Raw genomic sequence first — 20,425 nt, 5'->3', positions numbered from 1 at the left:
TGTAGCTTCTGGATCAAGCATAAGGGCAGGCCTGCATAGAGTGTGTTATAGAAATCTAGTCTGAAGGTGACCATTGCATGGATCCAGGGTTGATATGCAGAGGCAGGCCATGGTGAAGTCCCTCTGAATGTCTCTTTGCCTCGAAAACCCTCTGGGGTCCCTACAAGTTGGCTGCGACTTGATGCCACGTTCTGCTACCACTGCTTCCTGCCATTCTTTGGACAGACACATGCTGACAGGCAGGGCATCATGGGAATTGTAGTCCACAGACATCTGGAGAGCCACAGTTTGGCCACCCCTGCTGTATAGCCACATGCTGCAAGCACAACTTCACACTCCTGTTGTGCGAGGATTTAAACTCCCACCCTCCATATTCTACAGATTGCATATAAAAATCTTATGATTTTTCAACTTTACAAATTATAGTGATCCCACAGCCACACGCAGACATCAGGGGCTGAGTGCCATTTCCCCCTGAGCAATGCCCACATGTGAAGCTGTTGGTATACCTACAGACGGAGGAGTGTTTCAGGGGGCAGATGTGTTGGTCTGCAGTAGAACAGGAAGAAGAAGAAGAAGAAGAGTTGGTTCTTATATGCCGCTTTTCCCTAACTGAAGGAGTCTCAAAGCGGCTTACAGTCACCTTCCCTTTCCTCTCCCCAGAACAGACACCCTGTGGGGTGGGTGAGGCTGACAGAGCCCTGATATTCCTGCTCGGTCAGAACAGTTTTATCAGTGCCATGGCGAGCCCAAGGTCACCCAGCTGGTTGCATGTGGCGGAGCGCAGAATCGAACCTGGCATGCCAGATTAGAAGTCCGCACTCCTAACCACTACATCCAAATGGCTCTCAAGATTTATATCCAGTAGCACCTCAGAGGGCAGAAGCTCCTACCTTGAAAATCTTGTTGGCCTCTGAGGCCCTACTGGACTCAAATCTAGCTGAGGAGTCAGGGGGGAGAAAGCCAAGACCACCCATAATGGAGTAGACATATTAGGGGGAAAGATACTCCCAGCTCCTTTAGAGATTGCCTTGGTGCTTTCAGTAGAGAACCGTCCCCATGTGCAGGGCCAAAAAAAAAAAAAGCTGTGCTGTTATTTCTTGAGACCATTCAATAAACCCAGGAAGCAGCTGCTTCTTGACTGTGGAAGATCTAAATACATGACAAAAACAGCACAGTGAAGCATGTGCAGAGCTTTAAATAGCGGCGTAATATCTTTCAAGCAACCCGTTTCATCGCTCCCTGCACTTTCCAAGCAGCCTTTCAAGGGCAATCAGATTTACTTTTAACAGTTTGGGTGTTTATGTGTTCTTTAACAACTGGCCTTGATGTTTAACGACAATAGTAGAGTTTGCCCTTTCTGAGCAGATACGGTAGTCCCTTTTGGCATCATAAAAGAAGCTGCTTATGTTTACAGGCCCCAGGATTTGGCCTGGGTCCAGGCATGTGTTTCTGAGTGGATGACTAACAGCGTGTTAGATTGAGGCTGGGAAAAGCAAGAATGTGCATTTTCTAAGTCAGGGGTAGTCAAACTGCGGCCCTCCAGATGTCCATGGACTACAATTCCATGGGAATTTCATGGGAATTGTAGTCCATGGACATCTGGAGGGCCGCAGTTTGACTACCCCTGTTCTAAGTGGTGGGGAATAGGGATTACTGTGCACCAATAGCTTTCCACTTGAGAGCCTATGGGAACTTCATGTGCTTCCTAGAAGTGGATGTGTGCCTTGTTCGGTTCACACATGCAGGAGAACCAAGGGGCAAAATGGCCCGCCCTGCTTCTGACAGCAGATTCGAGCCTGAAATATTCCTTTGCATTAAACACGCCATTCTACACCAAAAACTCACTTAGCAGGTAGAAAGTGTCAACATTGCATGCCTGAATTGTTTGTTTTCTGTTTGCAGGGAGTTTTAAACATAACTTTCTAATATTCTTTTTTAAAATTTTTGCCAAAACAGGGACCTCCACGATCCTGCGCTGTACTCTGGAGTGGCAGAGTCCAGTTCACTGACCCCACCCCGATCTTGATTCCCTGCATGTGTGAACCAGGCTAAGAATGGAGGGTTGGGTTAAACTTGCACTTGGAAAGTACAACCTAAGTCTGAAGGTAGACACTCAGTGCAACTGAATGTTTCTCCTTACTTCTTGTACACAGAAACTAACAGCTAGGGAGCAAATAATCCATCCGTGGAAATAACCCATTAATTTAAATAAGCAAGTCTTTGCAATAAAACTGCAAAACCATTCTTCTCCAAGTGCTAAGATCCCAGGCTAACCTGCAAGTCAGACATAGGACAAGGGGTGCCGTCTAGGCGGCTGTGTAGAACACAGTTTGTCTAGTCAGCATATTTTCAGCCAAGAGAATTTGTGAACCAGGCCGCTCCACTGGCCAGCTGCTGAACTGCTCAGAATCCCCCAGAGATGAAATGGAAGAAGAGGCTGACCACAAACCGAAACAATTTAATTAAAAATTGGAACAGCAACGAACAGCTGAAGGAAGTAATCTCTTGACTACCAGATATGCAGTAAAACAGAACTGTTCGACCTGCCAAAAGGGGGAGTTTCTCCTGTCACGCCACAGTTTATTAAAGACCCCACTAGGAAAAGATGTCTGGGGCAGCACATTTTTAATGCTTGTTGTTTTTTTTTAGTTCTATGAAAAACAAATATCCTTGCTGCCCCAGAAAACAGACAGACAAAAAGAGGTTTCAGAACAGCAGCATTCCTATCCACTCTGCTTTCCAAATTAAAGCCAGCTGGAACAGTATTTATACGACTGACACAAAATGCTTCTCCAGGACACAAATCACGGACCGCAAAACTAATGCTGTTACCATTTAACACGTCCTTATGAGACAAGTTGCCCCAATTCCATTTTTTTAAACTCTGTTTCTAAGTAAATCACAGAATCACAGAACCATAGAGTTGGAAGGGGCCATACAGGCCATCTAGACCAACCCCCTGCTCAACACAGGATCAGCCCAAAGCATTCTAAAGCTACTGACTTTTTAAATCCTACTGAATCACCTGGTTGCACATGCACAAAATGAGGAAGAAGGGGTTGTCCCAAGGCCAAAGCAACTTTCTATCAGGTCCAGAGGCAAGTCTGAAAAGAGGCTGTAGGTTCAAAAATTTAAAAAAAATCTTCCGGATAATATTTCAAAGGGAAACATGTAGTGCTTAATAGGCCACGGTGAGGGTTTGTCATCACCATAAATACTCTGGATGGCATCTTAGTCCTTAACCTGTATTCTGGCAAGATGAACCTACTGACTCAATGAAAACGCTCTTTTAAATAAATATGACGAATCAGGGAAAAGACGTGGCAAATGCCCTTTTCCTAGGGAAAGGCAAGCAAACAGCCAAAGCTTATTAACAGGTTTATCCACAAAACGCATGGATCTGTGTCCACCGATGAACATGGATTTATTAATTCATTCCCCCTTCTCTTCTTACAAAAACATATGTCCTTGATGCCAACTATGTTTAAGACTCGGTTGGATCCGTTCTGTCAAAACCTGCCTTCCCTTGCTCCAAATCCAGAGAAGAAATAAAGTTATTTCTGCGGCTGTCTTCAAGGAAGCCTTCTATGGCCAAACTTAAGCAAGGACGCTGGAGAGCCTAAACTTGTGCCGTTTAGGAAAGGCATTTTAACACCGCACATGAAAATCACGGTGGAAACACACAGGCAGCTCAGTTAAGGGCATCACCATCACAATTTAATATTTTCTTTCAATAAGCCACGCAGCGACCGGCTGCAACCGAGACTTCCTCCTCGAGTGCGTTTCACCGAGCCGTGCCTAAAACTTCTCCCAGCTTCCAGGCCGTTGAGCGCAGCCGCCGGTCCCTTAAAGCAGGGGTAGTCAACCTGTGGTCCTCCAGATGTCCATGGACTACAATTCCCATGAGCCCCTGCCAGCTGGCAGGGGCTCATGGGAATTGTAGTACATGGACATCTGGAGGACCACAGGTTGACTACCCCTGCCTTAAAGCTCTCCCGAGTCTGCAGCGCGGAGATCCCCAAAAACGGGGACGCGAAGAGGAGGATCGGGCGTGACAAACGGCTCGCCTTCGGGGATCCTCGGGAGGGGGGAAGAAAACCCGCACGAAGCCGCGACGCTGATTGAAGTCTCGGCGCAAGCGGGGGACCCAAAGCGCAGCCCCGGGACTTTACCTCTGCACGGGCAGGATCTCGCACGCCATCGCCGGGGCTCTGCAGCCAGCTGCCCCGCGAGGAGCGAGCTTTTCCACCGTCCCGGCCGCCGAGCGGGAGCGCTGCGCTGGGATCCGGCGCGAGGCTGTTCCTGGTCGCCGCCCTGCGCTGGAGACACCGCGGAGCTGCCTGCCAGCCTCCCTCCTCCCCTCCCGCTCCCTCTGCCTCTCTGTCGCCCCCTGCCACTGTGGCCTGTCTGCGGAGGAGCGCGCGGAGCAGCGGGCGGGCGGGCGTCTCCCCTCCTCCTTTGGGGCCGGGCGTCTCCCTCCCCCCCTCCCCCTCCCGCTCGCGTTGACCTTTTGTTCCCGACGCAGCGGCTGCCGCCTGCAGCCAAGTGGCAGCCCGTGGCGCGGGCCCTGCGGCCCTGCGGCTCGCGCCCGCCCCCGGGACCTTGCAACCTTCCCGCCACCCAGCGAGGGACAAGCGCGCGGGCGGAGGGGGCCCGGGCCGCGCGCCAGGAAAGAGGCGCGTCCGGAGCAGCGCGCGTGAAGGCGCTGGCGGAGGCTGAGCCCCACTGGACGGTGCCCGGGGACTGAGGCGTTTTGCCGCCCGAATGTGAGGCCGCCGCCTTGTCCCGGCCGGGTCGTGCCTCTGGAGACCTTCTGGGATAGCTCGTCTGGCACGTCGCTCTCACCTCTGGAGCGGGAAGGAGGGAAGACAGGCCGAGCCTAGGCACTTGCTCCGGCCCGGACTCGCCTCCTTTCAGTGGGTTTAGGCTGGCCTGAATCTGTTTAGGATTGCACTGCCGGCAGCCGGGGGGACAAGGAATAAGTGAAATATGCGGAGGTCTTGTGGGACGTCTTAAAAGAGTAACAACATTTTGTTTCTGGGAGGAAGAGCGTTTTACGGATGCCCTGGACCAGGGGTAGTCAAACTGCGGCCCTCCAGAGGTCCGTGGACTGCAATTCCCATGAGCCCCTGCCAGATCATGGGAATTGTAGTCCATGGACATCTGGAGGGCCGCAGTTTGACTACCCCTGCCCTGGACAGTCAGCACATGCACACGCGCATGCAGGTCAATGGGGTCACTTAGATCAAATTAAGCCTGAGTTCTCTCTAGAAGTTAAAATGACTGAAGCTACCATAGTTGGGTGACATCATGGGAAGACCATGAGAAGACAACAGGGTCCCCGCTTGCCACAGTCAGGTGATCGGGGTAGAGTTGCCAAATCCAGGTGGGGAAATTCCTGGAGATTTGGGGGACTGGAGCCTAAAGAGGACTGGGGTACAATGTCACAGTCCACCCTCCAAAGCATTAATTTCACTAGTGGAGCAGATTCCTGCAGTCTTGAGATGAGCTATAATTCGGGGGGGGGGGGGGGTCCCAACTGGAGGCTGGCATCCCTGGAAGACAAGAGCCACTGGAAAATCCTGGGCAGCAGGAAAAGAGGAAGACACACCCATGAGATGGATGGACCCAATCAAGGGAATCATGGCCCTCAATTTAAAAAGACCACATGAGTCTTCCTGTGAAGGAAAGGAAAGGACCTTTTGGAGGTCATTAACACATAGGGTTGCCATAAGTCGGGAGTGACTTGATGGTACTTAATACACACTCACATTTTCTGGAGAAAATCAACCTCTCACTTCCATTCCCTGACTCCTGGATGACTAGAAGCCCCCCCCCCTCTTAAAGGACGCACAGTAATGGGTTTAAACTACAAGTACAGCGATATAGGCTAGATATCAGGAAAAAATTTCATAGTCAGAGTAGTCCAGCAGTGGAATAGGCTGCCTAAGGAGGTGGTGAGCTCCCCCTCACTGGCAGTCTTCAAGCAAAGGTTGGATACACACTTTTCTTGGATGCTTTAGGATGCTCAGGGCTGATCCTGCATTGAGCAGGGGGTTGGACTAGATGGCCTGTATGGCTCCTTCCAACTCTATGATTCTATGAAAACACATTTTCATTTGAAATAAGCCTCATGAAATTCGGTGGGATTTACATGCAGAGAGTCAAATGGCAGAAATATTTAAAAAGACTTTCCCCTTTCCTCTGGACATGAATCAAGGCGGGATAAAAAAAAGATACGATAATAAAGATCAATGGTCACAATGCATGGACCATGTTGTTTGCCTAACACAAGCGATGTTGAAAGCTCAAGGTAAAAACGTGCATGTTTGCACGGGGCTGTCCCAATCTAGACATTTCAGACTCTTCTGGGGACTCTGACTGGAATTGAGGCCTTTTGCACTTCCTGGGTTGGCCTGAGGCAAACTGTGACATATATTACTAAAAACTACGTGATCGGCATCAACACAGCAGCTTTCACAGCAGCTGTTTGTTCTTGCGAAACCGAACTGGATGTCTGGCATGCCTAACTATAGGTACGCTTCAGGAATTCCTAACAATAGACTCAGCCAAGCGCATGTATGTTTACATTGCAGGGAAATCCAGAAACAGGAGGCATGTGGATGTGTCTCAGTGACATAAAAAACACAGATCTTTCAACATTCCCTTACGCAACTCTGTTGAGAACGGGACAAAATTAGCTTGACAAACCCTACATTTGCCCAGAGGTTGTTGACAACTCCTAAACTTGTCTGATATATCCAGGTATGTTGCCCAGATGCAGAATTCGCTTGTAACATTATACAGATTCATTTATTAAGGGATGACTGAAGTTCCCAGCAGTTTCTTAAACTTAATTCTTTGTTATATGTAGGCCTGATTGCAATTGGGACTGCAGCACACAGGGATAAGGTCCATAGGCCTTTCCTCTGTACCTTTTTCTTAACGTGAAATGGCCCTGCAGAGCTATTATTTGCCTCATGGAGGAAACTTAAGGTTCAGCCCCAAACAGAGTGTGGGGAATAGCTAAGCATCCCTGTGAAACACATCACAGTCCTCATTAAAGCCCCTCCCACAGCTGTAAATGAAATTTCAGAAATGACAGGGAACACAGACAGCTGTCATTTAGTCATGTCCTTCCAGATGAAGGCCATGATTAGTGAAACCGAGTTCGAGTCACAGACAGCAAGGCTGGATCTAATAGTATCCCCAACCTGTGGTCTCCATCCTACCTGAGCCAGCCATATGCCATCCAAGTGGTCCACAGTCTTGCCCGGACTGCGCTTATGAAAAGCACGCGGTATTAATCTAGGGGCAATCTAGGGGCATTTGCTGGCAGGGGCTCATGGGAATTGTAGTCAATGGGCATCTGGAGGACCACAGGTTGACTACCCCTGCGGTAGAACTTCAGGAGGTCAGTGTCAGTCGGTTGTGACTCAACAGCACCCTTGGAGGCCACTTCTCCAGACAGCTCCACCAAGGGTCCGCCAAACGTCAGATATGGAAGCTGAGATCCCGTCGGACCCAGCAAAGTTCCTTTCCAATTTTCCCCCATTTAAAACATAAGCAATTAACTGCTTGGGTAGTTATGAACGTAAGAATGTAAGAACAGAATAGGTGCCTTGCTAAATCAAACCATCTAAGGCCAGCAACTTATTTCACAAAGTGGCTAATAAGTTGTCTTGGAGGGGCAACTAACGACACCAGAGGCCCTCCCCACCAATGTTGCCGTCTAGCACTGAATTTCAGAGGTTGAGTGCCTCTGATTACAGGTGGAAGATGAGGAGGTATGAAGCTGCAGGACCTAGGAGAGGTTGATGAATTCTGAAGAGTCTGCGCTTTCACATGCTCCCAAAGCTATTTCGTGCCTCTTAATAGTCACAGGCTGAGAAGTGGACTCTCCAGAAGAATGTTTTGTGTATGCTGTCAAGCAAGGCAGTGCAATAAAAAATGTTTTTCTCCTCAATGATTCATACTGTTGCTATAGCTTCTTAAAATATAACATAAATCTTGACGGATGGCCATTCCTCCACCACTGCCAATCCCCCCCCCCCAATTGATTGGTACACATGGTTCCTGGCATATCCTTTTTTTTTTTTTTTGCTTCAAGCTGCCAAGAGTGGCAGGTTTTCCACTCCCAAGTAGAACATGTTTTTAGTAGACAGTTGTTCAGAGGTGCTTGCTGTACGGCTGAGCCAGTTTGGTGCGCTGGTTAAGAGTGGCGGCTACTAATCTGAAAAGCTGGATTTGATTCCGTACTCTAACTGCACATGGAGCCAGCTGGGTGACTTTGGGCTCCTCGCAGTGCAGTCAGAGCTCTCTCAGCCCCACCTCCCTCACAGGGTGTCTGTTGTGGGGAGAGGAAGGGAAGACAATCGTAAGGGAATCCTTCAGGTAGTGAAAAGTGGGGTATAAAACCCAACTGTTCGGCAGCAGCTGCTGCTGCTGTTGCAGGCCCCTGTCAACTTCCTGCTTGAAAACCTAAAGATGTTTCATGTAGCTGTCCCATCCCCAAAAACAACCAGGTAGAGATGAAGACATAATCGTCAGGCAGATTCTAATTTCTGAAAAGACAGTTGCTGCATAAAAGAAGAAGAGCTGGGTTTTATACCCCGCATTTCTCTACCCGAGGTAGTCTCAAAGCAGCTTACAAATGTCTTCCTTCCCTCTCCCCACAACAGGCACCCTGTGAGGTAGGTGGGGCTGAGAGAGCCCTGATGTTACTGCTTTGTGAGAGCAGCACTATCAGGGCTGTGATGAGCCCAAGGTCACCCAACTGGCTGCATGTGGAAGAGCAGGGAATCAAACCGTCTTGCCAGATTAGAAGCTGCCTCTCTTAACCACTGCACCACATTGGCTCTCTGCTTCTACTCTGATAGGATACAACCCCCATTTTTTTATCATGCCTTCTATTAAGCATGTTACTTTTCTGTTGCACCTTAAAGACTAGCACAATTTGTGGCAGCTTATCTGGAGAAGTGAGCAGTGATTCACATAAAGCTCACGTCCTGCCACAAACTTTGTCGGCCTTTAAGGTGCTACTGGATTCTTGCTCTTTTCTGCCGGCAGGACTAACCGTCTTGATGTTATCTTTCTAATATTCTCCAGGATGTGGTAAATATTAGAGCTGGCAAAGAATCTGCTCAAGGGGGAAGTCAGCCAAATCTTGTTAACTCTGTGGGTTTCCGGCAGCAACGCCAAGTTTTGGAGACCTGTGCTGGTTATACTGGTGGCACGCACGTACTGTCACCCCGGGGGTCTCTGCAAAGGCTTCTTTCAATATAGCTTTTGCCACACTCACTAGCTAATTCTCATGGTGAGGATGGATGTTATGAAGGTGTTACAGAGGCTGGTGTCAACAAAAATAACCCAGCCAGCAAGTTCTCACATGTGTGCAGAGCATGTAGCATCGTGAGAACTTTTGGTCAAGTATACGCTGCAAGCCATCATATGTGAAAGGGAACAATCAGGTGCCTGAACAGAATTTTCCTGCAGGAATAGTAAATTGGTCCAATGTGTGACAATTTGTTCTTATGGAGGCCTCTAGGCAGAGGCCAACATGAAGTTGCTTTATCCTGAATCAGACCATTGAGATCAATAACAGCTTAGCTTGGGGTAGTGGTTAAAAGTGGTGGCTTCTAATCTGGCAAGCCCGGTTTGATTCCCCACTCCTCCTCCACATGCAGCCTGCTGGGTGACCTTGGGCACTGATAAAGCTGTTCTGACTAGGGTTGTGCACGGTGGCGTCCGAAGCAGCCACTCCACCCTGCTGCAGCCAGCACCTCACCGTGGGGGGGAGGAAGGGTGTGCGGCCGCAGTGAGGCACTGGCTGCAGTGGCCTGGAGCGGCCACTTTGGACGACATCGTACACAACTCTAGTTCTGACCGAGCAGTAATATCAGGGCTCTCTCAGCCTCACCCACCTCACAGGGTGTCTGTTGTGGGGAGAGGAAGGGAAGGCAAATGTAAGCCGCTCTGAGACTCCTTCTGGTAAAGAAAAGTGGCACATAAGAACCAACACTTCTTCTTCTACTCAGATTGAAAGTGGCTTTCCGGTGTCTCAGGTACAGGTGTTTCACATCAACTATCGCCTGGTAGTTTTTAACTGAAAATGTGAGTAGGTGAACAGAAGGGAGTTTGTCAGTGCTTGGCTCTTATGGCCCTTTCTTACATGCCCAGGGAAATGCAAATTGCCACTTGGGGATTGGGAAGCAAGTTTCCTCCAGGCCAGACTGGCCAGGGATTCTGGTTTTTTGGGGGGAGGGGCATCATCTGGGCATGGAATTGGAGTTACTGTGGGTGGGCAGGTTGTTGCGAATTTCCTGCATTCTGCAGGGGGTTGGATGACCCTGGAGGTCCCTTCCAACTCTATGATTCTATGATGCAGGCGATTGAATCTTCTGCATGCAAAGCAAAGACTTCTCCACTGAGCCCCAGCCCATCCCTTATTGTCCCCGTGACTCTCTCTCCCAAGTTAACCACTCTGTGTTTCTGGAATGGCAACAGCTATTGCTAGAAATTTAATCAGGGTTGTATTAGTTAAGAAGGAGGCTCAGTTGAGGAAACAGCCAACAGTTATCCCTGTCAGTATTATCCACTCTGTTCATTATAGGAAATCAGATGTGCATGTTTCCTTTTGTTAAAACATTCTGACAGCAATTTAAGGGTAGCAGGCAGACATCCCAGTGCCAAATTTCTGATCCCGGCAAACCTTCTGCCTCTCCAAAATCAAGGCAGCAGCTCTACGTGGCACTGTCTTAAGGCAGAACATGAACATTTGCTTTTCTTTACTGAACAAGCCCAAGCAGGTCTAGAACAAGCCGGTTGTCAGATCTTACAGAAAAAGAGAAATGGAATTTTCCATTTAATCAAAAGCAGACAAAGCCCTGAAATTTCATTTGCAGCTTGCTTCCGACTCATCCCTCCTCCCGCTCTTAAAACAGCCAGGCTGGACAGTAACGACGGCATGAAACGCCAGGAGTTTACTTTGAAGTCAATTAACTGTTAACATTCTTTTAAACCTGGAGACAGGTAGACTCTGGAAATTCTACAACTGACCTCGGTGTTGCTGGACTCAAAATTTGTTCTCCCTCTCCCTTGTTTGTCAGTGTGCAAAGTATCTTATACATGTTTTCTATCTCACTTTCAAATGTCTTAATGCTTTATAGCTTGGTAGAATTAATTTTTAAAGCAGAAATAGCATGTTTGCAATACTTTTTACTTTAATTGGAAGTAATCAGAGCTCAGAATTAGGGTTGCTAGTCCCCCCCCCCCCACACTTCCTGTGGCCAGCAGGAAGTGAGGGAGGCAGAGTTGCCAGCTCCAGACTTGGAAACTCCTGGCAATTTGGGGGTTAGGACAGAGACCTCAGTGGAATACAATGTCATATAGTCCACTCTACTAAGTTTCCATTTTCTCAAAGGGAACTGATCTCCGTAGTCTGCAGATGAGCTGTGATTCCAGGGAATCTTCAAGTCGCACCTGGAGGCCGGCATCCCTAGCTCAGAGGGATGCATTGTCTATCAAGAACAGCAAGCCTATCAAAGTTCTTGCAAGGATTTTTCACTAACCCTTTCCCATGAGAGCTCCCAAGTATTTTATGCATATGCAGCACAATTCCTGTCTCCTTTTCTACCTCTCTCCATCCAGTACCAGACACTACAGAGGGCTGGTTTTATATTCATAGAATCATAGAGTTGGAAGGGGCCATACAGGCCATCTAGTCCAACCCGCTGCTCAACGCAGGATCCCTCATGGCATCTCTTTTCAAAGATCCTGGGTAGCAAGGCATGGGAAAGCACATTCTCTGCTCCAGACCCTGGAGAATTGCTAACCAGATGGGTAAATCACCCGACTCACATATTATACTCATATTTTTGAAATCTTTTACAGTGTCTCCTTTCTCTGATCCATAAAGAGAAAGCAAAGCAAAGCTTTTGCAACCGAAGCAAAAGTTATTGCTGACTGGGCAAGCTAAACTCCCTGCCTACTGGCTATTTGGCCAGTATTTGTCTAAATAATGCAGCAATTTCTTCTTTTTGGAAACATATGAGAATAAGGAAAGAGATAATTAACTCCAGTTTAGGATGCATGTGGACATCTGAGCTGCAGTGCAAGAAAAGGGTCACTAGCGCATGTAACTAAAATAGTATCAGCAATCCACATAAAAGAACTACAGTGGAACTTATAACCCTCTAGCTTAGAATAGAGAGATGGGCACATGTGTTTTCTGCTATAAAACATGGACCTCATATTACAAACTTTTGGGATGATCTCAAACTACAAGTGAAAGTAGGGCAGAAAAGGCCGATGGAGCAGAACATGCAAACTTTTTTCACCTGCCAGTAAAAAGTTATTTTGCCAGGACAGGCCATGTTGAAAATTTTCATGAATTTCAAAGGAAACACCATACAGAAGTGCAAAGGTTTTCATTGCTTTCTCTGTCATAGGTCAAATTCAACTTAAAGAGCAGATGTTTTTGATGTCACAGAGTCTTTTAAAATACATTGTTAAAATAAAGCAGTTGACCAAATATGCTTGGGAGTTTTCAGAGGGTCCCATGGTGTGCAAATTGTTTGATTAGTGTAATTTGCGCACATGAGTATGACAGAGCCCTTCACACTTCACCTTTCTGAGGTGATTTTCTCCCTCCAAAACAAAAATGTTCCCTCACAGACTCAGGTGGCCTTTCTTTCAAAGCGCCGTCCATCACAATAAGCCAACCTGCTTGTAACGTCCACTACAATAATCAGTCACGCTTCCATATTCCCATCCCCAAGACCACCTTTTAAGTTGGGAGAAGCCACCACAGGGCTCCCTCCAGCCAAAGAACAAAACCATTGCAAGAGATATTGTCCCACGTCAGCTTGTCCAAAGGCATTCATGACTCACCTCAGGGCAAACAGAACAGTAGCTAACAGCACCCTTGATGAGAACATCAGGGAAAGAAGAATGCAAAGGAGGCCACGGTGACATCATCCACATTCCATTTTAGCATAAGCACGGTCCCGAGATCTGTGCTAAAACTACATACCGTATTTGCTGGTGTATAAGACTACTTTCCCCCCCTGAAAAACATGCCTCCAAGTGGAGGGGTCATCCTATACGCCGGGTGCACTTCAGTTGGGATAGACATAGCTGTCCACAGTGGCCTCCCGATGCCCACCCACCTCATTCTACATACCATCCAGTATTGCGCAGTATCCAGCGCGACCGCGACGGGTCATCAGTGTGACTGTGGCGAGCATCAGCAGCGAGACAGGGGTGCCAGCCTTTTCGGCGTGACCGGCCCGTTCTGCTCGGCAGGAAGCAGTGGCGTTCCGGCCCGCCCCTTTTCTATGCAGAGTTTGCGCATGCGCACTAGTGCCGGTCACAGGGAGATGCAGGGGCGGGCCGGAGGCGCTGCGGTTGTGCTGTGGCCGTACAATGGTGACAAACTCTATATTTTGAGTGGAAATCTTGGGGGGGTCGTCTTATACGCCCAGTCGTCTTATACACTGGCAAATACAGTAAGTAAGTCAGGATTTTGTCAAGCCTGGATGGGAGACCACTGGGTCAGTCACATGAGGAATTTCATGGAAAAGTTCACAGTCCCAAGGATAATCCTGACTTTGGCAACCCTAATTGGCAGGACATGGGTTTAATCTCAAAACAGTGCTGGACAGCTCCCCCCCCCCAGGTTTTGCCTGCATAGATAAGAAACCAGAGATATGCATTTTGCTTGTCACAAAAATGGTCCATCAGAAGCCATTGCAACAAAATCCCCAATATAGCCCTAAAACCAGACAATAAAGTATATCAATTTCAATGTTGTCACTTCAGGACCCCCTGCTCCCATAGGAACCCATCACGGTCATCTTGCTTTGAGTGCCTCCATCTTCTGATGGCACCTCAGTGGTCATAGAATAAACCTGTGGCCATTTTCAAACTGCCTTTGTAATTCCGTTTTAGTAACTGGTGGCTAATGAGATTTTTTCTGTCATTGCAGACAGACCAGTCTTAGTAACTGGCTGCAAGTGGAATTTATTTATCTGTCCATACAAACCCACTTGCATGAGCTGTTTCTATAAATGTTTGCTTCAACGTTTCTTAAGTCTTCATGCCCTTGAGGGCTCTGACTGGGATAGAAATTTCTTAAATAATAAAACATTTCCTCTGGTACTGCCTTGCCTAGGTTTACTGCAGTGCTAGACTGTGTTAGGAGTCTGGTTCTACCTTCCCAGCTGGTTATACTGAGGCCGATGCGCAGAGTATTGGGTAAGATCTTTTTAGGATGTTTAGCATAACACCATTTTGTATTTCTATGTGTTGGAGTTGTTTTAATGGGATATTTTAAACTGATATTGCCGTATTTTTGTTTTGTGAACCACTTTCTGGGAGTGGCGGTATAAAAATGCAGTAACAAATAAAATTAAAAATAAAATTGCTCCTCAGCCACAGTTCACACAGGAAGTGACAAACAGTAGCTCTAGGAATCACCAGGCACAGAGTTAACTCTATAAATGAATGGTGAAATAGAGTTTCTAGCAATTCCTAGAATTACCCTTTGTCACTCTGTGTATGAACTTCCCATAACTACATTAAGCTGCTTTTTAAGAAAAAATCTACCACTGGCAGCCAGAATGGTGGCAGGCAACAGGACCTGGGGGCATGGGATCTTGGCCCCCACTGAGGGCTTGGTTGCCCTAGTATGTCGGCAGGGGAACTATGAAATTGCCTCATCTAGATTCAGATCACTGGCCCACTTAGCTCTGCATTGTTTGCTCTGCTCTTGACTCCCAAGAGCTTTCCTGGAACTAATGCAGTGGAAGGTCTTTCCCAACTCGACCTCAGATTCTTCACTTGGTACAGTCAAGAACTGAATGTGGGAAAATCTGTATAGGAAACAAATACTCTGCCATTCAGCAATATGGGCTGCATTCCCAAAGGAGAAAAGCAAATGATGGCAGGGGCTCACGGGAATTGTAGTCCATAGACATCTGGAGGGCCGCAGTTTGACTACCCCTGGTGTGGACAAAGTAGAGAGCAAGGTGGGGTCATGTGGGGGCTACCCCATCCACGTGCTGCTGGCACTGCCCCTCCTCAACCTTGTCCTGTTCGTGATAGGACTGCTGGGCCATGCCTGGCCATTGGCAGGAGCCCCAGGGGTGGGGCTATAGGTGTGTCTCTGATGGTATCTATGCTGTGGCATCACAGCATAGCCTGGAGAAAAGGAGGTTGAGAGGGAACATGATAGCCCTCTTTAAGTATCTGAAAGGTTGTCACTTGGAGGAGGGCAGGATGCTGTTTCCGTTGGCTGCAGAGGAAAGGACGCGCAGTAATGGGTTTAAACTACAAGTACAACGATATAGGCTAGATATCAGGAAAAAAATTTTCACAGACAGAGTAGTTCAGCAGTGGAATAGGCTGCCTAAGGAGGTGGTGAGCTCCCCCTCACTGGCAGTCTTCAAGCAAAGGTTGGATACACACTTTTCTTGGATGCGTTAGGCTGATCCTGCGTTGAGCAGGGGGTTGGACTAGATGGCCTGTATGGCCCCTTCCAACTCTATGATTCTATCACTTCAATGAAACCATGGAAATGATATCAGGTAGCTTTAGCAATATCTGGGAAATCTATGGCAGAATCATGCAGTTTCTGCCAGTTCCTAGAGAACCCAACATCAGTTCTGGGTTCTCCTTGGAAGCGAGACTGCTGCACAGCTGACAGACTTCCCCCCCCCCACTCCTTTTACCACTTGGAATGGCAGTGGGCAATGAGGGCTATTGGCCCTATGCTTGTCACACTGGCACAGAAGTGCCAATGGGACAAGAATGCCCACAAACCACTGTGTGAAAGCTCTCAAATGAAATGAAATGAGATTCAGGGGAAGATCCTTATGTGAAAACATCTATGAGTCAAGCAGCGCCTGACTTCCAACTGTGATGTTTCATAAGTGATGTTTCCATGATCAATGGAGACATTGAATGATTATGTCTATTAGCAATTGGGGCACTCCCTCTACCTTGATTCATAACTGAGTTACTAACCATGAACATCATGGCTGAAAGCTTTCTTTTAAAGGTAGTTTCAGACAGCAGCCCTGTTGGTCTGCAACAAAAGAGCTGGATTCGAGTCCAGTAGCACCTTAGAGAGAGAGAGAGAGAGAGACAAAGATTTTGGGGGTATGGCCTTTCAAGAGTCAAAGCTCCCTTTGTAAGATATCTGAAGATTTGATCTCAGAATCTCATATCCTGAAAATCTTGGTGTTCTCTAGTCTAGCTGTTCTTAAGAAGAAATCACTTGCTTTTTAGCCTAATTTAAGTCCAAATTTAAAACAAACTAACCAAGGTTCTGCACATGTTCAGGATTTACCATTAAGTTTATTTTGGGCCTGAATTACGGATTCTAGCTGCCACTCTAACAGCCCCCCCCCCCCTTTCAGTGGTATAGCAGGCAACTCCATAGACTTTCTGGAGCCTCAGAACAAACCCAAACTTCTCCAACTTCTTCAGCCTTCATGGCTAATGATTTATTGAGGATTTATTATTGTCTCTGTTATTCCCCTTTCACGGATTTTGTGTCCTTGACCATCACCGCTTTAAACAAAAAAACTCCTCAAAGCATCAGCAGTTTTACAACACACACAGATCGCACTAGATGAGACGGTGTGCAGCCTCTTAAAAGATTCCCCACACATTTCCCACTGGTAAATCGAAGTGGTGGGATTTCAGATTCAGAACAGGATCGCAAAGCATCCAAGGGAAGTTTGGGGGGCTTCAGTGGGGCATAATGCTACGGAGTCCACCTTCCAAAGCAGCCCTTTTCTCCAAGGGAACTGATCTCTGTCATCAGGATTTGTTGTGGTCAGAGGGATGGGAAGGGGACAGTAAGAAAGAAAATTAAGGGAAGCATCTCCAGTGGAAAAATAATCCTAAATAGCAAGGCTAGGAAAGGAGTCTGCAGCCTTGAGGAGCACCCTACTGCCAGAGTAGGCAAAATTCAGTTGGACAGACAAGAATATAAAGCATATTTTCACTGGACTGTAACCAGTGATCTCCTTGTTGTTGATGTCAGGTGCGAAGTTGTGTCCGACCCATCGCAACCCCATGGACAATGATCCTCCAGGCCTTCCTGTCCTCTACCATTCCCCGTAGTCCATTTGAGTTTGCACCTACTGTTTCAGTGACTCCATCCAGCCACCTCATTCTCTGTCGTCCCCTTCTTTTTTTGCCCTCAATCGCTCCCAGCATTAGGCTGTTCTCCAGGGAGTCCTTCCTTCTCATGAGGTGGCCAAAGTATTTGAGTTCCATCTTCAGTGATCTCCTAAATTTCCTAAAAAATGGCAATTATCTAGAATCCTAAGCTCAAACAACCATGTATCTTCTAGAGTTATTAGCATCAGGCGCGTAAAGTTCAGAAGCTTTCACCTACTTGGAAAGAACACCTTTTCCTGAATAAATAACAACGTCTCTAAGTTAATTTAATGTCCCTTCTTTTACACACCTTCTCAATTGCAGTGGCTACAGAGGGGCTTTTAAAGGATCATTTGCGCTTGATAAGGAAGAGATACTGATCCCGACAATACCCTTGGAGAAATCTGGGGCAGGCAGCAATGAGCAGATCAGTCAGGTGGTTTGGAAGCATCATCACTTTTGAGGGGCATCCTGGGGAAAAAAAAACTCTCATTCTTTACATTCAAACGTCACAACAACAAAGGTCTACTTAATAAATATCAGTGCCTTGCTGTGGGGCGAACTACCATTATGAATATTTATAATCCTGAATTGGGGTTCCCCTCCACCCTGACATGGCATTTTGTGATACTGGCAGTTATAGCCATGTGAGGGTATATATGTTTACCACAGCACTTTGACAACCAGCTCAATCTCATTATTTGCATCCAGAATAAGAATGACACCGTTGCATCTTGCCGTCTCAGAGTGGTCCGGCTGTGCGGGGAGATGGACTGGATTTCCTCCCAGCTATGTCGAGATGAGCTTTTCTGAGAGACAGTTTTGAGCGCGGCTTCATTTGTACACTGATAAGCAGACTCTTTCAATAACGTTCCTTTCCTTGCAGACAAATAAAAAGGCACTTTCTTCCACCTCAGGCTCTGAGACAGAGTGCTGAAATTGTTCAAATAGCTGACACAAGTACAATCCCTTTCACCGTCCGCCGTTCTTCCCTTCCTGAGGCAACCAGCTTGATGAGAAATATTTTTGCTTTGTCCTGGGAAGTCGCAGGTGCATCTCCGGCTGAGCCAAGGAAAACCAGCGACAAGCTGCTTCCCATGTAACGACCCCAACCTTTCCTCCTAAATCTTTACTGGAGAAGTCCTGGAAAGCTCCCTCGGGATAATGAAGTCAGGGAAGGAAGCTTTTCCACGATGCCTAGTTACATCAGAAGAAGTAGGAGGAGTTGGTTTTTATACCTCACTTTTCTCTGCCTTAAGGAGTCTCAAAGCGGCTGACAATCGCCTTCCCTTCCTCCCCCACAACAGCTATCCTGTGAGGTAGATGGGGATGAAAAAGCCCAAACAATGACACACCTTTCCAAGCAAAATGGTCAAAAGGTTGAAAAGGGCTGGCATAGATGAAACACAGCAAGTAAACTGACTGGAGAGTCTTATGGGCAGGATGCATGGGAGGGACCCCTAAGAGGGTATAAGCACCATCTCACTAGATCAAAGTTGCATCCACCCCAGCATCACCTGATGCCCCCAGAGACAGGGCATGGAGTCCAGGAATACCCAATTTAAAGCCATCTGAATGAATGATCGTAGCAGACTGTGGTTCTGAGATTTACAAGCTCAGTTATGTGTTTCGCAAGGAATGTTCTCCCTGAATCTATTACCTATCAACCTGCGTGCCCCTTCGACTCTTAGATCTTGGGAGACAAAGCAGAGTTGGCCCTGGCTAAGATTTGAATTGGCGACTCCCAGGGAGTACCAGAGTCACTGCAATGGCAAACCACTTCCGAATGTCTCGTCCCTTAAAACCCCTAAAAGGGACACTGTAAGTCCACTATGACTTGACAGGGGGGGAATACATCAAAAAGACGGAACATGCTAGTACTTTTTGCTGTTGTTTTGAAAACTGCGATCTCAGCGGGTGCAATCCAATGCATATCTGACATTAAGCCCCATTTGTCGAGGAGGGGGCTTGTAACGAATGATGTAAAGAGATAAATTATATCCTGTTTCGATTTAAGATGTATAAACGTTTTCTGTGCCCACCAAACAGTACAATGCACATGATACAGTTCTGCTACTGAAACCTGACATGGCTGGCTTGGCTAGATACCAAGATGGGAGACTAATCCCACCCCCCACCCCCACCCCCCATCACATCCACCTGTGAAGAACGGCTGTGCCAGCAAACAGAAGAGGGAAGGGAGATCCGGGGGCTGTACTTGGCCAGACAAACTGGGAGCTAGTTGAGCTCTGGCAAAGCTACAGGTACTTCAGGTGCTTGTTTTGGTCCCTGAGGCAGAGGCCTGGCTGTGTGCTGAGCGAAGCAGTCTGGTCTGTGTACATGTGTGCCAAGAACTGAGCTTGCAGAACTATTAAAAATGGGAACCTCAACCCAGGTTCTGGTTCAGGACCCTTCTGTTAATGCACGGGAGGCTGCAGCCTACGGTTGATTCAGGGTGGAGACGGGTAGATATGCTTAATTCAACTGCCTGTTTTTCTCTCATATTGTACAGTGCTTTGAGTTTATAGTTAATGGAGAAAGGAGGCGTGGATCCAACATAATTATAACCAGCTCTAGCTCCACTCGGCTTTACTATGTTGTTTTAAATCAGGGGTAGTCAAACTGCGGCCCTCCAGATGTCCATGGACTACAATTCCCAGGAGCCCCTGCCAGCATTCGCTGGCAGGGGGCTCCTGGGAATTGTAGTCCATGGACATCTGGAGGGCCGCAGTTTGACTACCCCTGTTTTAAATCATTCGTTCAGCTTTGCCTTAAGAATCGCATTCCACTGTCCCTTGTTCCAGGTTAGAAAGGAAAGCAATCAAAGCTCCTTCGTGGTTCCAGGTCACGTTGCATGATATGAGTACAATTACATATTGTTGACTGAACATGTCAAGTAGCGTTGTTGTTATTTCCCTTCCCTTGAGCCTTTCAGGACGACTCATTTTTGCTCTTCCATCACGAGCTTTGGAAACAGGTTTACATAAAGAAAGAGAAAGGGTCAACCAGTGGTGCTAATCCTCTAATGAACTCGCCGGGTTTTTGAAAGGTGGTTTACTAAATGTGGGAGCTACTCTTTTACTAGATAAGAAAAACATCAGAGGAAGATACGTGTGCCTATACAGGGTTGCAAACAGCCTGGCTTCTGTGGGAATCTGTGGTCCCTGCCAGTTAATAAATAATGATCTCGTGACCCAAAATGATTTAACTTGAGGAGTTGTGCTCTCCTCCTCTCGCTCTCTCTTGCTCC

The 20,425-nt window shown here is 47.4% G+C and overlaps 1 protein-coding gene across 5 annotated transcripts in view; it reads right to left on the bottom strand.

The window, feature by feature from the left end:
• Positions 1 to 20,425, bottom strand: part of FAM13A (family with sequence similarity 13 member A) — a 152,008-nt gene that overhangs the window by 66,414 nt on the left and 65,169 nt on the right. Inside the window, exon 1 of one of the 5 annotated variants that reach the window (XM_077300904.1) lies at positions 4,176 to 4,410. The exons of the other annotated variants lie outside the window; for them this stretch is intronic. Coding sequence (XP_077157019.1) covers positions 4,176 to 4,204 — 29 coding nt within the window. The 5' untranslated portion in view covers positions 4,205 to 4,410. Of the gene's footprint in view, positions 1 to 4,175; positions 4,411 to 20,425 lie in introns of those variants that run through there. 5 annotated transcript variants of the gene reach the window in all.

The sequence above is a fragment of the Paroedura picta genome, chromosome 10 (assembly GCF_049243985.1).
Source record: "Paroedura picta isolate Pp20150507F chromosome 10, Ppicta_v3.0, whole genome shotgun sequence".
In the NCBI taxonomy this organism is placed as follows: Eukaryota; Metazoa; Chordata; class Lepidosauria; order Squamata; family Gekkonidae; genus Paroedura; species Paroedura picta.
Note: the sequence above shows the minus strand (reverse complement) of the source record. Positions and strands in the feature narration are given on the sequence as shown.